The 19,068-nt window shown below is 40.6% G+C and overlaps 1 protein-coding gene across 4 annotated transcripts; it reads left to right on the forward strand.

The window, feature by feature from the left end:
• Nucleotides 1-40: 40 nt before the first annotated feature.
• Nucleotides 41-16,538, forward strand: LOC134177246 (receptor-type tyrosine-protein phosphatase F-like). 4 transcript variants are annotated; one of them, XR_009969454.1, is made up of 20 exons: nt 500-704; nt 863-1,213; nt 2,579-2,848; nt 3,761-4,024; nt 4,864-5,160; nt 5,329-5,399; nt 5,459-5,702; nt 6,527-6,820; nt 9,523-9,819; nt 9,988-10,058; nt 10,118-10,361; nt 11,376-11,669; nt 12,857-13,153; nt 13,317-13,387; nt 13,447-13,690; nt 14,530-14,823; nt 15,092-15,340; nt 15,618-15,875; nt 15,980-16,282; nt 16,341-16,538. XR_009969454.1 is itself a non-coding variant. In XM_062644026.1 (19 exons), exons 1-19 carry the CDS (start codon nt 656-658, stop codon nt 16,120-16,122), a joined length of 4,302 nt encoding a protein of 1,433 aa, XP_062500010.1. In that variant the 5' UTR covers nt 500-655; the 3' UTR covers nt 16,123-16,321. The 4 variants fall into 4 exon arrangements, 3 of the variants coding, with proteins under 3 accessions (XP_062500012.1, XP_062500010.1, XP_062500011.1); XM_062644026.1 differs by lacking the exon at nt 16,341-16,538 and having other exon boundaries at nt 15,980-16,321; XM_062644028.1 differs by lacking the exons at nt 500-704; nt 863-1,213; nt 16,341-16,538 and adding an exon at nt 41-108 and having other exon boundaries at nt 15,980-16,321.
• Nucleotides 16,539-19,068: the final 2,530 nt, after the last annotated feature.

Genomic DNA, 19,068 nt, shown 5'->3' on the forward strand with positions numbered 1-19,068 from the left:
TTTTTAGTACTATTATCTAGATACTACTGTCAACTGCTGTTGCGAAGCCACTACTTTACTACATCATGCAACATTCTACTTCCGTGTCAGGCGCATGCATCCATGCAGGTTGAGTCATTCTCGGTCATTCATTTAATTAATTAATCCCGCGTGTTGAGCCGAGTTGAGTCATTCTTATCCGGTTCATTCATTTACACCCACGTGTTGAGTCATTTCATCATGTTGAGTCAGCTAAGTCCGGTCACGTTTCTACTACGTGCGCTGTAGCTAGCGCCGTGAAAAAAACCCGGATTTGTCCAAAACGTGAAGCCAGCGAGTTGATAATTACATCAGTCGAAACCTCATAACGAGACGATTTTAGATCAGTCGTTGCAAAGTCGAATTGCCTGTACCTAACAATAGAATTGCTCTAACAACACTACGAATACGGTCTGGGTACACGAGACCAGACCTACAACTTTTAGTACGTTACACCGAAACGTCGCACATTTCCCAGACTGCCAACATCGAAATTATTTAGTAGTCACACCAGCTCTACCAGCTGGCATCGACAAACCTTGGTATACCGGAGGGGTGAAACGAAGTTCCTAGCGAAGCTTCCTACGAGTTTCCGCACAAGGACTAAAGTGTCTTCGCCTGCTTTACCGTCACCGTCATGATTGTGTTGCGAGTACTGACGTGTTTGACTTTAGTGTCGCTGTCAGGTAAGCGTAAAGTGCTGTAGAGAAAGCGCAGTCGCTCTCACCTCGGCACATGTTTTGTGTCGGCGGGTTGGGTGTGGTTGACAGCGCAGCAAGAAAGCGGATGCGATTGCGTGCTTTCATGGTTGTCTTCTCGTAGTTTTAGTTGTTTTTGTATGCAGGCGGTCAGACACTGAATCTGTATGAGAATGTTACACTGAGTGGTGGATGGACTGTCTACCCTATTAACTACATCGTGGTGGAGAATACGAGTGTTGCGTTATGGTGCAAGCGGAATGATGGCGTCCTTCCTGCGTATCGGATTAGATCGTTTGACGAGAGCTTTTTTAGAAATGCGTTACAGAAGTTTGCGAGTGATCCTCTGGTCACGATTGAACCTGAGACAGTAAAACTCAAGATTGACAGATTCAGTAAGAAATACGAAGGCGAGTGGCAGTGCATTGCAGTAGTGATTGATCCTGTTTTTGGAGTTGTGATTCGCTCTGGTCCAACTCGTAAGGTGGAGCTTGCAAGTGAGTGAAGTCATGTTGCTAGACATAATTATTTGTGTGTCCAGTCTTCGTGTTGTCCTATGAGACTGCGGGATCCAAGTGACGTGTCTGCTCCTGAAATAGTCGTTTGTATTGACTGGCTTCTTCGAGGAAGTTCGAAGAACCGCATTCCTCAAATGCTAGGAGGGGACATATTGTGTTTGGTTGTAGTGTGGGCGAATAATAGTCTCGCGTGGCCACGCCAGAATCTTGGCGTGACCAATCACGTTGCAGAACCGCAATTATGGGTGTAGCGTAACTACCACGTCCGGGACTTCATGCCTTCAACATCTAAAATGTCGTACAATGTATCGGACACGACGGCGCGAGAGGGTCTGGTACGAGGCTAGTACAATGAAGAGTCGATTTCACTTGCCATTCTGTTTGCAACTAAGTCTATGGGGTACCTCGAGCTTTGACCTTTACAGGAACAGGTAGTGAAACACTTTGTAGGAGGTAGAGACGTTTTTGTGTCCTTTCCCACCGACGGTGGCAGGTCGCTGTGCTACGCTAGCCTACCGCTTGTGTTTGATTTCTTGCAAAAGAGAGAACGATCGATATCAGAAAGACAGTCATTATTTATTGTGGTGAATCCCTTGATTGCGCTAATAAAAGATCAAGTTAGATCGCTTTGTGACCGCAACGTAGTCTTGCGTAGCCAGACCCCTTTCCGCGGCGGAAAGGGGTCTGGCTACGCAAGACTAAGCGCCGTCTACGTGAATGAAGAAGACCTAGACCATGCAATTTCCCAACGGCGTTGACCTGCCCTCGCAACTCTGCCTCCTTCCTATTGAGCTCATCTCGTAGGGATTTCAACTTCTCTAGATTTCTTGCGCAAGGTCGACAGAGCCAAGAGTGTGGTGGGAGCATGACGCTCACTGAATCAGGGTAAAGCTCAGCCACAAACTCTTCTAAGATTACTTTAAGATTTCATTGCGAGAACTGTGCACTAAATGGCGGGTTGCAGGTTTCGTAGTCGCTTTGCAAAGAACTCAATCCATCCAATCAGCCTCGTAATTCTGACATCCGGTCAATCTACCTCTTCCGGAAGAGGAGCAGATCTCCGTATGCGCTCAAGTTAATTTACAGTTCGCAATAGAAAATTGTAGGATGAATAAGGACGCTTTCATATATTGTAACTACCTGTACTAGTCATTTTGACGTCATGCATACCAGCCGCCGGCAGACCGCTTTTTTCTCCCCGCCCTTTCACTTGCCTTTCCCGCCCCCTCACGCGCAAAGCGGTCTGGCTCCGAGGCCAGGGCGCGAAAGAGGGCCTGGGTACGAGGCTAGAAGTATGTGTGTGCAAGTAGTGCATTTTAATATACACGAACTTCTTTGTTTCAGTTGCTCCTACCATCAGTCAGTTTACTGCTCCTAATACCAACTTGTCGGATTCCGTGACGATTACTTGTGAATCTCCTGAAGCTAAACCAGATCCTTCTTACCTGTTCATCAGGCGGCAGAAAACAGGAGAGATACTGAAAAATACATCACTTACAAAAACTGTGAGCTATACTATTGACAAAGTCAAAGAAACTGATGCTGGAGAATACGAGTGTGTTGGTGAGAACAAGGCTGGACTTAGAAGCGGGACAGTGTATTTTACAGTTCAGAGTGAGTAAATGTTTAGTTCAGTATGTGTGTTATATAGTCTTTTGTTGTTAAGTGGCTATATACGTGTGTTAGTCTGTAGTCACCTCTGTCAAGGAGGTTGTGTTTTTGCTTCCATTTGTTTTTGTTTTTGTTTTTTGTTTGTTTGTTTGTTTGTTAGCAGAATTACACGAAAAGTTCTGGATGAAAATTTTACCAGAAGTTGCATGGTCTTGGACCAACATACAAGTGATTTAATTAAGGACGGGATTGTGATACTAGAATTAAGCCAGTCCTCTTTTGAGAGGTGAACCTTTGCATAGTATTATTGACATAACTGGAGTCACTTCGAATTTACTCTCGTGCACTGATAACATTCCTATAATAAGTAAAAATGTTGCTATCTCTCAGAATGTTTTGAGAGATGAAAGATTTTAGCTCATTAGACATACCTCTCTTGCGTTTGTTTTTATGGCATAGTGGATTTTTGTCAATTTAACATGCAGAGAGCGACACAAGAAAATCTGTCATTTGTCATTTTTTAATGTGACAAAGGAGAGAAGGGTTGGTTTATACAGCTAGGACATCCAATCATTATTCGGATTGTGAAATAGACAACCTTGGCAATTTCTAAGAAATTATTTATTATTATGACTGAGGTATGCACTCTTTGAGTGCTCTCATTATGTATTTGTCTGTTTATCTAGTCACTTTGTGAACTTGCAGGTGTGTGTGTGTGTGTGTGTGTGTGTGTGTGTGTGTGTGTGTGTGTGTGTGTGTGTGTGTGTGTGTGTGTGTGTTCATGAGTGTGTGCACTTGTAGATATGAATGTCTTGTGTGTGTTCATTTGTGTTTTGACGTTTGGTTGTCTGTTTGTTGGTTTGTCAATCCTGTTATTTGCATAAGTGTTGCATTGTGCCATCTTTTGTATTATAGTTGCTCCTCATACTCTCATTCTAAACGGACAAAACACTTACACAATCAGTCAAATGGATAACATCACATTTAGATGCCAGTCTACAGGCATTCCAGTGCCACAAATTCGGTGGTTTTGGGATGGCCAAGTGCAAAAGGCTGGTGAGCAAGGAAACGGTACATTGACTATCACATCAGCAAAGAAAAGCGACACGGCCACTTACACGTGTGAAGGAAAGAATGATGCAGGAGTGGACATGGATACAGTTGTTCTTCAAGTGAGAGGTAAGTTATACTATAAAGTGGTAATTACTTGGTTGATAGAGCCAGCAGTTAGAGGTTTTTACATCAAATGTGACAGTAGAGAACTCTTACCCATTCATCAGCTGATACACTTTCAGGTCTTATAGTAGGCTGGGAGTGATCCCACATGTTGACATAGTTCTGAGCATTATTGCTTATTGTTTGAATGGGGATCTAGTGATGGCGGCAGAAGGTCATTACTTTCTCTTTTTTACATCAGTTTAGCCTGCCTGCAAAGGATGGTGATAATAAGTTTGTAATAAATGTAGCTGATTAGCTTGCTTGACTCCTAACAGTTAAACACGTACTGTCTTGTGAGGCATGCAGGAGCACAGGTATGCTGTGTTTTAGTTGTATTGTTCTATATAGCTATAGAAAGTCACCGTAGTTTTATTGTAGTTTTTGGTAATGTAAATGCTATTGAGAAAATCTTGCTTTCACACTTGTGACTATTTGATCAAGAAACAAGATATTATAGAAAGAGTTATGTCTATCACATGATGGATCTTATTTTGAAGGATTATCAATACTTACCTGTATGATGAAAAGACAACCTCAGATTCCTAGCTATCTACAATGGACTTGACTCATTCTTTACTCATCTTAGTTGTACAGCTGACAAAGATGTTCATATCACTTTGGAAGCAGATTATATTATCTAGATGTCATTTTGCTTAGAATAGTGAAGGCATTTGTTTGTTGTTTCTAAATAGACAGAAAGAGTAAGGAAGTGACTTCATAATCGATCTTGTCACAACTATGCTAGCCAGTTGGACAGAATAATCAAAAATTGTAATAACAATTTGGTATTTATATTTTAGTTCCACCTGATGCACCGACCAACTTGACGGCTAAGGAAAAAGCAAATATTTCTATCACTTTGTCATGGATATCTGGATCTGAGAACTTCAGTCCAATCAATGGATATGAAGTGATATATAGACAGACCGGATCTAGTGATTGGATGATTGCCAGAAATTTCAATGACGGAGCCACAACAGAACAGCTGGTCGATGGATTGATACCGTTGACTGATTATGACTTTAGAGTGAGAGCCAGGAATGCTATTGGAGAAGGAGAATTTAGTGACATGGAAAAACTGATAACACATCCTAATGGTAAGAAATACTAAATGTACAACACAACAGTGTGTTTTATTGGTTGGTTGTGTGTGTGGACATGGTTGTTACGTCTGCTTGCACTTTTGCTTGCTTGTTTCAGTCATTTGACGTCTCAGTATATAATGCTTGCAGTTGTTGAACTTTGTATGGCGTCTTGTTTTGTAGCTCCGTCTCTTGGTCCAACTGAGCTTAGCTATAGTGAAGTTAAAGCCGTATCAGCAAAGCTGACTTGGAAAGTAAGTCAACTCCTTATATATGCAAGATATTCTCGACAACTATTTGTTTCAATTATTAGATTGTCAATGAAAGCCTTTTATCCAGCAATGAAGGCAGCATAACATACTATGAGATGGCTTACAGTTATAATAATCAAAGTAATATGGAAGAGAAATTGCAATATACAAATGGAGCTACTCCGTCAGGGACACTGACTGGTTTATTGAAAGGTTCCACTTATAAGGTGGTAGTGTATGGCAGAAACTCAGGACTATATCGATCACCTCCATCAAATGAAGTGTCGTTTACAACTAGCACAACGGGTAATGAGCAGTATAATATCTATGATCAATTTAACAGTATCTTACACCTAATTAGTTTGTCTTACTAATGAGGATACTTCAGAACACAAGAACTTCTGTACAGTTGTTGATTTGTTTCCGTTAGTCAACACTTGTGATCTGGAAATGTAATTTAAGTATTAAATGTAAAATATGTTTATCTTGTATTGACTTTGTACATACATTGTTGTCATTGTAGCTGGCTGTACATTCCTTTTAGATTCAAGAAACACATGTCTGCGTTTGTGCTATACATCTCCTAGTCAAATCAACTCTCTGGATTTAGATTTGAATTAATCTATTAGCATACTGTTATAGTATCAGTCTGTAGTTCATAATTTAATAGGAACGGTATGATTTACTAAACCAGATTTTGGTCTTTATGGGTATGAACAATGAAATAAATATAGATGTATAATCTGGTACACAGCCCTGTAAGTGTAGTTGCATCTCGTTTCAGTCCATGCACTTAATTAATTGCGAGTGTGACAGATGAAGTCTACAATGAGAACTACAGTGGAGTCTCGTCTCATTGTAATCTACTCACACACACACACACACACACACACACACACACACACACACACACACACACACACACACACACACACACACACACACACACACACACACACACACACACACACACACACACTGGCAGTATTTAGCAGTCACCTCTACTTACCAACTTACATTTGTTGGCAGATACAATAAGACCATCTTTTATAGATTCTTTGAGATAATTTGTGTAAACCCTACTTGTTTGTTTTATGTTCATGAGTGTACGTGTGGTATTTTGTGGTTAGTACCTGGCAGGGTGACCAGTCTTGGCACAACAAAGGTAACAGAGAACAGTCTCAATATTACGTGGGAGGAACCAACAGACACTGGAGGACAGAATGTACATATAGATGGGTACAGAGTTGAGTACCGTGCTGGTGCATCAGGAGATTTCACAATATTTCAACAAAATCAGCAAGAAACAATGGCTCTTATTGAAGGACTCATGCCAAGACAGGAGTACACAGTGAGAGTCACTGCTAGGAATGTCAACGGTTTTGGTGTACATGATGAAATTAAGAGAACAGCACGGACTGAAGGTAAGAACGTTGTAATGAGTAAAGGGTGGCTACACAAATGTAGTACTGTAGCTTTACCGGTTCCTGCATCGATGTACACTGTAGTGATAATAACAGGAACATGTTTAGTAGTCTGGGCTAGTCAGTCACACAGCAAGGAATGTAGAGCCATTTGTATAGATATTCTTAATTCTATTTGTTCTCATGCACACACGATGCATATACGGGCTCGAGATGTGTGACTATACATATATACCAAGTATGATTTAGGAAATGTGTATTTTTGTTAGGCTACCTTTGTTTAAAATAATGGAGCAGGTTGTGCTTTCGCACTCCTAAAAACTTACCAAACTAGAATTGTAAAACTTTTTCTAAAAAAAGAAATAGACGTAGGGATTGTATAAAAAGTAATAGAAACAAGATCTTAGATAATATGAACCAAAGCCAGACATCATTAGTGAATTCTTCCAACCACATTCCCTACATTTTACATTTAGTGTCTATCACTTGATGGATCGCAGTGGCTGATCCAGGATTTTGAAAAGGGGATTCCATCAAGCAGGGACTATCTTCCTACAAATTGGCAACTTTAATTAATTAATTAGTTAATTAAATTAATGTACACGTTCAGAAACGCAATATCGGGTTTTATACTTATGATGTATACGGACGTCATACAAGAACTGCACAATTTGAGATTATAGATATTATACACACACTTCAATCATTGTCTTCTAAAACAAAGGGAAGTTTCATTCTTCTTGGATGTAATTTTCCAAATTCTTCAACTAGTTTACTTAATTGCGATTGAGACTTCTGAAGTTTCTCACACCTCAATCTGTTGATTTTCATAAGTGCAAGTCTACTCAGACGATCAACAGACATTGTGGATCTGCGGTAGGTTTTCAGGAGCTTCAACTGACTAAGACTTCTCTCACTTTCACAAGAAGTCACAGGTATAGTTAATGCCAGGTGCAATAGAACTCGTATATTCGGAAAAGTCCATTGATGACATGCCTGTAAAGCATCTACGAGCTCTGTAGGCACTGCTGAACTAACGATATCGTTCTTCCATTTTCGAACCCACATGCGGTATTGAATCGGGAACATTGCTGAATGCGGTAAGTCATCCTCGTAAAAAATCTACAGCTTTGGCAAGGTCTTCAGGAATCTCGCCGTCAGAACTGGGACACTGGCTTAGAACAAGATGCAACAACCCGGTACCATAAGATGGATTGTTGGTAAACCTGTCTTGCAACTCAGTAATGACATCAGACAAAAACTCGTTGTAAAGAGTTATTCGATAGTAATCCTCTGCAGTTGTTGCAGGAACATTACTTCGATGCCGCTGATGTTGATTTATCCTTGGCTTTCTTAGCTCAAAGTCTTCTCCGTGAAGGTTAACTCCCAGTTTACTAGTCTCTTCGAATATCCGCCTAAACTCTCTCACAGAATCACTCTTCATGCTTTAGAATTGAAAGCACAGTATCGACTTCCTGTTAGCAAACAGGTCATCTGCACTCTGCATCTGTAGCTTGACTGTCAGTCCTCTGAGGCATGACAAAACGTGTAGTAGGATTTTAAAGCAGAGGAGAAAGGAAGAAGACTTCATTTGATATAGAAAGCCATTAGCTTTAGCAATCGTTTCCTTATCCCAGCTCCAATCTGCTGCACCCAGACACTCAAACTGTCATGGAGAAATAATGACTTGAAAAACCATGTGCATGATGGGGAGGAGCTTCAGGAAGACCACATGAGCATCAATGCGCTGAATCCAACGGGTTCTGCACACATCTTCAATTTTTGCCTGACATTTCCAGAAAAGTGACATCTACAGCTTTTTAAAGAAACGCTGCCGTTTCGCTGACAGTCTAAAGAATCTGGCTATCTCTCCCACATATTTCTGTATTCTGGAACTCCTGTATCTTGCAGGCTGACACGACTGCAAGATTTAGCCAATGTGCAGCACAGTAAACGTAGATGGCCTTAGGAGCCTGCGCTTGCACAACAGACCTACACCCTGACCACACACCAGCCATATTCGAACCACCCTTGTAGCACTGACCTTGCAGATCAGAAGGAGACAGTCCCCAAGATTCCAGACACTGCAGTATGGTAGTAGCCAGTACTTTTCCAGTGATTCTCTCTACTTCCACAAAGCTAATGAACGTTTCATTGACATCATTGTTCAGAACATAACGTATACATAGTGAGCATTGCTCTTTGTTCGAAACGTCTGTTACTTCATCAGCAATGATTGAGAAAAACTGTTACTGAAACTGTACCAAACCATGCGCGGCTACATATATGTACTACCGGTAATCATAACGAGTTGAGAATCAGAAGTCGACGACAGCTGATGGGATTCAATGGAACCAATTGAACCTCCCCTGGATCTGCCTATTGATCTTATTTTGAAGGATTGTCAATACTTACCTGCATGATGAAAAAACAACCTCAGATTCCTAGCTATCTACAATGGACTTGACTCATTCTTTACTTGTCTTAGTTGTACAGCTGACAAAGATGTTCATATCACTTTGGAAGCAGATTATTTTATCTAGATGTAGTTTTGCTTAGAATAGTGAAGGCATTTGTTTGTTGTTTATAAATAGACAGAAAGAGTTAGGAAGTGACTTCATAATCGATCTTGTCACATCTATGCTAGCCAGTTGGACAGAATAATCAAAAATTGTAATAACAATTTGGTATTTATATTTTAGCTCCACCTGATGCACCGACCAACTTGACAGCTAAGGAAAAAACAAATATTTCTATCACTTTGTCATGGATATCTGGATCTGAGAACTTCAGTCCAATCAATGGATATGAAGTGACTTATAGACAGACCGGATCTAGTGATTGGATGATTGCTAGGAATTTCAGGGACGGAGTCGCAACAGAACAGCTGGTCGATGGGTTGATACCGTTGACTGATTATGACTTTAGAGTGAGAGCCAGAAATGCTATCGGAGAAGGAGAACTCAGTGACATAGAAAAACTGATAACACATCCTAATGGTAAGAAATACTAAATGTACAACACAACAGTGTGTTTTATTGGTTGGTTGTGTATGTGGACATGGTTGTTACGTCTGCTTGCACTTCTGTTTGCTTGTTTCAGTCATTTGACGTCTCAGTATATAATGCTTGCAGTTGTTGAACTTTATATGGCGTCTTGTTTTGTAGCTCCGTCTCTTGGTCCAACTGAGCTTAGCTATAGTGAAGTTAAAGCCGTATCAGCACAGCTGACTTGGAAAGTAAGTCAACTCCTTACATATGCAAGATATTCTCGACAACTATTTGTTTCAATTATTAGATTGTCAATGAAAGTCTTTTATCCAGCAATGAAGGCAGCATAACATACTATGAGATGGCTTACAGTTATAATAATCAAAGTAATATGGAAGAGAAATCGCAATATACAAATGGAGCTACTCCGTCAGGGACACTGACTGGTTTATTGAAAGGTTCCACTTATAAGGTGGTAGTGTATGGCAGAAACTCAGGACTATATCGATCACCTCCATCAAATGAAGTGTCGTTTACAACTAGCACAACAGGTAATGAGCAGTATAATATCTATGATCAATTTAACAGTATCTTACACCTAATTAGTTTGTCTTACTAATGAGGATACTTCAGAACACAAGAACTTCTGTACAGTTGTTGATTTGTTTCCGTTAGTTGACACTTGTGATCTGGAAATGTAATTTAAGTATTAAATGTAAAATATGTTTATCTTGTATTGACTTTGTACATACATTGTTGTCATTGTAGCTGGCTGTACATTCCTTTTAGATTCAAGAAACACATGTCTGCGTTTGTGCTATACATCTCCTAGTCAAATCAACTCTCTGGATTTAGATTTGAATTAATCTATTAGCATACTGTTATAGTATCAGTCTGTAGTTCATAATTTAATAGGAACGGAATGATTTACTAAACTAGATTTGAGTCTTTAAGGGTATGAACAATGAAATAAATATAGATGTATAATCTGGTACACAGCCCTGTAAGTGTAGTTGCATCTCGTTTCAGTCCATGCACTTAATTAATTGCGAGTGTGACAGATGAAGTCTATAATGAGAACTACAGTGGAGTCGCGTCTCATTGTAATCTACACACACACACACACACACACACACACACACACACACACACACACACACACACACACACACACACACACACACACACACACTCGCACACACACACACACACACACACACACACACACACACACACACACACACTCGCACACACACACACACACACACACACACACACTCGCACACACACACACACACACACACACACACACACACACACACACACACACACACACACACACACACACACACACACACACACACACACACACACGCACACACACACACACACACACACACACACACACAGGCAAGCAGTATTTAGCATGCAGTCACCTCTACTTACCAACTTATATTTGTTGACAGTACAATAAGACCATCTTTTAAAGATTCTTTGAGATAATTTGTGTAAACCCTACTTGTTTGTTTTATGTTCATGAGTGTACTTGTGGTATTTGTGGTTAGTACCAGGCAAGGTGACCAGTCTTGGCACAACAGAGGTAACAGGGAACAGTTTCAATGTTACGTGGGAGGAACCAACAGACACTGGAGGACAGAATGTACGTATAGATGGGTACAGAGTTGAGTACCGCGCTGGTGTATCAGGAGCTTTCACAATATTTCAAGAAAATCAGCAAGAAAAAACGGTTCTTATTGAAGGACTCATGCCAAGACAGGAGTACACAGTGAGAGTCACTGCTAGGAATGGCAAGGGTTTTGGTGATCCTGATGAAATTAAGAGAACAACATCGACTGAAGGTAAGAACAGTGTAATCAGTAAAGGGTGGCTACACAAATGTAGTACTTTAGCTTTACTGGTTCTTGCATTAATTGATGTACTGTAGTGTTAATAACAAGGACATGTTTAGTAGTCTGGGCTAGTCAGTCACATAGCAAGTAATGTAGAGCTATTTGTATAGATATTTTTAATTCTATTTGTTCTCATGCTTACATGATGCATTTAGTGTGTGTGTGTGTGTGTGTGTGTGTGTGTGTGTGTGTGTGTGTGTGTGTGTGTGTGTGTGTGTGTGTGTGTGTGTGTGTGTGTGTGTGTATTATTTGCTTGAATAAATGTTGCATTTTGTTATAAGGGCTCAAGATGTGTGACTATACATGTATTCCAAGTATGATTTAGGAATGTGTATTTTTGTTAGGCTACCTTTGTTTATAATTAATGGAGTAGGTTGTGCTTTCCCACTTTTAAGAACTTACCAAACTAGAATTTTAAAAACTTTTTCTCTCAAAAAAGAACTAGACGTAGGGATTGTAAAAAAAGTAATAGAAACAAGATCTATAGATAATATGAACCAAAGCCAGACATCACTAGTGAATCCTTCCAACCACATTCCCTACATATTACATTTAGTGTGGTGGAAGGATTCACTAATGATGTCTGGCTTTGGTTTATATTATCTATAGATCTTGTTTCTTCTACTTTTTATACAATCTCTAATCTATTTCTTTTTTCAGACAAAGAGTTTTAAAATTCTAGTAGCTATAGAAAGTCACTGTGGTTTTATTGTAGTCTTTGGTAATGTAAATGCTATTGAGAGAATCTTGCTTTCACACTTGTGACTATTTGATCAAGAAACAAGATATTATAGAAAGAGTTATGTCTATCACATGATGGATCTTATTTTGAAGGATTATCAATACTTACCTGCATGATGAAAGACAACCTCAGATTCCTAGCTATCTACAATGGACTTGACTCATTCTTTACTCATCTTAGTTGTACAGCTGACAAAGATGTTCATATCACTTTGGAAGCAGATTGTGTTATCTAGATGTCGTTTTGCTTAGAATAGTGAAGGCATTTGTTTGTTGTTTATAAATAGACAGAAAGAGTAAGGAAGTGACTTCATAATCGATCTTGTCACAACTATGCTAACCAGTTGGACAGAATAATCAAAAATTGTAATAACAATTTGGTATTTATATTTTAGTTCCACCTGATGCACCGACTAACTTGACGGCTAAGGAGAAAACAAATATTTCTATCACTTTGTCATGGATATCTGGATCTGAGAACATCAGTCCAATCAATGGATATGAAGTGATCTATAGACAGACCGGATCTAGTGATTGGATGATTGCTAGAAATTTCAGTGACGGAGCCACAACAGAACAGCTGGTCGATGGGTTGATGCCTTTGACTGATTATGACTTTAGAGTGAGAGCCAGGAATGCTATTGGAGAAGGAGAATTCAGTGACATGGAAAAACTGATAACACATCCTAATGGTAAGAAATTTTAATGTACAACACAACAGTGTGTTTTATTGGTTATGTATGTGGACATGGTTGTTACGTCTGCTTGCACTTCTGTTTGCTTGTTTCAGTCATTTGACGTCTCAGTATATAATGCTTGCAGTTGTTGAACTTTGTATGGCGTCTTGTTTTGTAGCTCTGTCTCTTGGTCCAACTGAGCTTAGCTATAGTGAAGTTAAAGCCGTATCAGCACAGCTGACTTGGAAAGTAAGTCAACTCCTTATATCTGCAAGATATTCTTGACAACTATTTGTTTCAATTATTAGATTGTCAATGAAAATCTTTTATCCAGCAATGAAGGCAACATAACATACTATGAGATGGCTTACAGTTATAATAATCAAAGTAATATGGAAGAGAAATTGCAATATGCAAATGGAGCTACTCCGTCAGGGACACTGACTGGTTTATTGAAAGGTGCCGCTTATAATGTAGTAGTGTATGCAAGAAACTCAGGACCATATCGATCACCTCCATCAAACGAAGTATTGTTTACAACTAGCACAACAGGTAATGAGCAGTATAACTATTATTATTATAAATATCTATGATCAATTTAACAGTGTCTTACACTTAATTAGTTTGTCTTACTAATGACAATACTTCAGAACACAGGAACTTTTGTACAGTTGTTGATTTGTATTCATTAGTCGACATTTGTGATCTGGAAATGTAATTTAAGTATTAAATGTAAAATATGTTTATCTTGTAATTTGACTTTGTACATACATATGTTGTCATTGTAGCTGGCTGTACATTCCTTTAGATTCAAGGAACACATGTTTGCGTTTGTGCTATACATCTCGTCAAATCAACTCTCTGGATTTAGATTTGAATTAATCTATTAGCATACTGTTACACTATCAGTCTGTAGTTCATAATTTAATAGGAACGGAATGATTTTCTAAACTAGATTTTGGTCTTTATGGGTATGAACAATGAAATAAATATAGATGTATAATCTGGTACACAGCCCTGTAAGTGTAGTTGCATCTCGTTTCAGTCCATGCACTTAATTAATTACGAGTGTGACAGATGAAGTCTATAATGAGAACTACAGTGGAGTCGCATCTCATTGTAATCTACACACACACACACACACACACACACACACACACACACACACACACACACACACACACACACACACACACACACACACACACACACACACACACACACACACACACACACACACTGGCAGTATGTAGCAGTCACCTCTACTTGCCAACATACATTTGTTGGCAGATACAATAATACCATCTTTTAAAGATTCTTTGAGATGATTTGTGTAAACCCTACTTGTTTGTTGCATGTTCATGAGTGTACTTGTGGTGTTTTGTGGTTAGTACCAGGCAAGGTGACCAGTCTTGGCACAACAAAGGTAACAGAGAACAGTCTCAATGTTACGTGGGAGGAACCAACAGACACTGGAGGACAGAATGTACGTATAGATGGGTACAGAGTTGAGTACCGTGCTGGTGTATCAGGAGCTTTCACAATACTTCAAGAAAATCAGCAAGAAACAATGGCTCTTATTGAAAGACTCATGCCAAGACAGGAGTACACAGTGAGAGTCACTGCTAGGAATGTCAACGGTTTTGGTGTACATGATGAAATTAAGAGAACAACATCGACTGAAGGTAAGAACGTTGTAATGAGTAAAGGGTGGCTACAAAATGTAGTAACTTTAACTTTACCGGTTCCTGCATCGATGTACTGTAGTGATAATAACAAGGACATGTTTAGTAGTCTGGGCTAGTCAGTCACGCAGCAAGGAATGTAAAGTCATTTGTATAGATATTTTTAATTCTATTTGTTTTCATGCACACACGATGCATTTAGTGGAGATATTATTTGCTTGAATAAATGTTGCATTTTGTGTTTGATGTATGTGGCCGTTTGTTTCAGCTGTTACTGTTACTATCGGCACAACAACTGAGACAACAGTCCAAGTAGTTTGGCAGATTGGTAACGTCACGGATTTTGTGACAGATATTACTGTACATTGGGGGACCAAGTTGAGTGAAACTTTAGAAAAAGGGATAGAGACTTACACCATAAAACAACTGAATCCTAAGACTTCATACACAATCAGAGTTGTCGTAAGTCTTCTTAATGGTCAAGAGCGGGAGGCGACTGAAGAAGTTGAAACGAAAGGTGAATGGACATGCATAATGTGCTTGCTATATTATATACATTAAACAATTGAGATACTAAAAATAACTTGAATGCCTCGGTGCAACAGAATTATTAGAGACTAACACTTAAATGATGTAGTTGTTTGAAGGGTTCAAGTCGTTGTTTGGTTATGTGTTTGTCAACATGCCTGTTTGTGTGGTTGTCGTTTGGTACAGTCACAGTTTGTGTATATGCTTGAACATATTGAGAAAGCTATTTTGTCTGAACTTGTCATGTTGTTACTTGCCTGTTCTAGCACTTACTGCCATCGTACTTCGTCCACCAGAGACGCTTCGTGTTGACAAAGATGCACTTGGCACGGCTATATGTCTAACTTCTAGTGGTGCTCCACCACCACCACCAGTTGAGTGGAGGGTTAATAATGAAGTTGTATCAAGCACAGGGTCCATTACAGTGCAAGACAACGTCTTGACTGTGACATACTCAGAAGAGCTAAACGAGGCAATCATCGTTTGCAAAGTCAATGAGATTACGTCAAACAAAGTTACAGTTGGTATGAACATTTTTGTGTTTATTTGCTGTTTGTATGTTTAGTTGTGTTTTAGACTTGTTTGCATGCTTTGGTGCTTGGTTGAAATGGGTTTTATTTTTGATTAGATATTCCTGTTGAAGGCAAGAATAGTGGCCTTTCAGGCGGTACAATAGCTGCTATTGCTGTCGGAGTGATACTTGGAATTAGCATAATGGTTATCATTCTATTGATCGTTATGTTGAGGAGAAAACAGTGTGAAGTTGTTTGAAGACTCTAATTGTATGTTGATACGTGGTTTGAACGCTTCAGTTGTTTTGTTACTTGCTTTGTCGGGCTAGTATAACAGTGGTTATCTACCAGTAGAGGTTATTTACAGTGACTTCTTTACAATGCAGCACAGCTGTCAAGCATTACTATATATCATCTCAGTAATTGTTGCATTCAGATGGTAAAGCTTATAAACTTTACAGCATACCTTTGCAGTAGGTAGCGTACACTGGACAGTGTTTGAGAAAGTGGTCGTCAAGTTGTTATTTGACGACTAACTGAATTTTTGTGACAACCAGTTATACCAGCGAGGTTGCCATCCTGACGACTAAAGTCACTCAAGCTAGCTATGGTGGATCCAATAATTTTTTGCTTCTATGCTGTAGAGTAGAATAGGTCAGACTGAGAGTCTTGAGATATTGTTTACTTACCAGAACAATCAGTTCAGTATTTGATATTTTGAAATATATGTAAAAGTATTAAACTCCTTGGCGACTGAATATTTTGTGTGGTGGCCAAAATGATGACTACGTCTGCTGTAAAATTTCGAACACTGACTGCAACAATAATTGGCATGATATTCTGATGAAGAGCAGAAATGATTTTGATGTCATATGAGAAGAGACTGAAAGAGTGAAGTAATATCTACACATTCTGTTGCGAGTGACACACACACACACACACACACACACACACACACACACACACACACACACACACACACACACACACACACACACACACACACACACACACACACACACACACACACACACACACACACACACACACACACACACACACACACACACACACACACACACACACACACACACACACACACACACACACACACACACACACACACACACACACACACACACACACACACACACACACACACACACACACACACACACACACACACACACACACACACACACACACACACACACACACACACACACACACACACACACACACACACACACACACACACACACACACACACACACACACACACACACACACACACACACACACACACACACACACACACACACACACACACACACACACACACACACACACACACACACACACACACACACACACACACACACACACACACACACACACACACACACACACACACACACACACACACACACACACACACACACACACACACACACACACACACACACACACACACACACACACACACACACACACACACACACACACACACACACACACACACACACACACACACACACACACACACACACACACACACACACACACACACACACACACACACACACACACACACACACACACACACACACACACACACACACACACACACACACACACACACACACACACACACACACACACACACACACACACACACACACACACACACACACACACACACACACACACACACACACACACACACACACACACACACACACACACACACACACACACACACACACACACACACACACACACACACACACACACACACACACACACACACACACACACACACACACACACACACACACACACACACACACACACACACACACACACACACACACACACACACACACACACACACACACACACACACACACACACACACACACACACACACACACACACACACACACACACACACACACACACACACACACACACACACACACACACACACACACACACACACACACACACACACACACACACACACACACACACACACACACACACACACACACACACACACACACACACACACACACACACACACACACACACACACACACACACACACACACACACACACACACACACACACACACACACACACACACACACACACACACACACACACACACACACACACACACACACACACACACACACACACACACACACACACACACACACACACACACACACACACACACACACACACACACACACACACACACACACACACACACACACACACACACACACACACACACACACACACACACACACACACACACACACACACACACACACACACACACACACACACACACACACACACACACACACACACACACACACACACACACACACACACACACACACACACACACACACACACACACACACACACACACACACACACACACACACACACACACACACACACACACACACACACACACACACACACACACACACACACACACACACACACACACACACACACACACACACACACACACACACACACACACACACACACACACACACACACACACACACACACACACACACACACACACACACACACACACACACACACACACACACACACACACACACACACACACACACACACACACACACACACACACACACACACACACACACACACACACACACACACACACACACACACACACACACACACACACACACACACACACACACACACACACACACACACACACACACACACACACACACACACACACACACACACACACACACACACACACACACACACACACACACACACACACACACACACACACACACACACACACACACACACACACACACACACACACACACACACACACACACACACACACACACACACACACACACACACACACACACACACACACACACACACACACACACACACACACACACACACACACACACACACACACACACACACACACACACACACACACACACACACACACACACACACACACACACACACACACACACACACACACACACACACACACACACACACACACACACACACACACACACACACACACACACACACACACACACACACACACACACACACACACACACACACACACACACACACACACACACACACACA

The sequence above is a fragment of the Corticium candelabrum genome, chromosome 3, assembly GCF_963422355.1.
Source record: "Corticium candelabrum chromosome 3, ooCorCand1.1, whole genome shotgun sequence".
NCBI lineage: Eukaryota > Metazoa > Porifera > Homoscleromorpha > Homosclerophorida > Plakinidae > Corticium > Corticium candelabrum.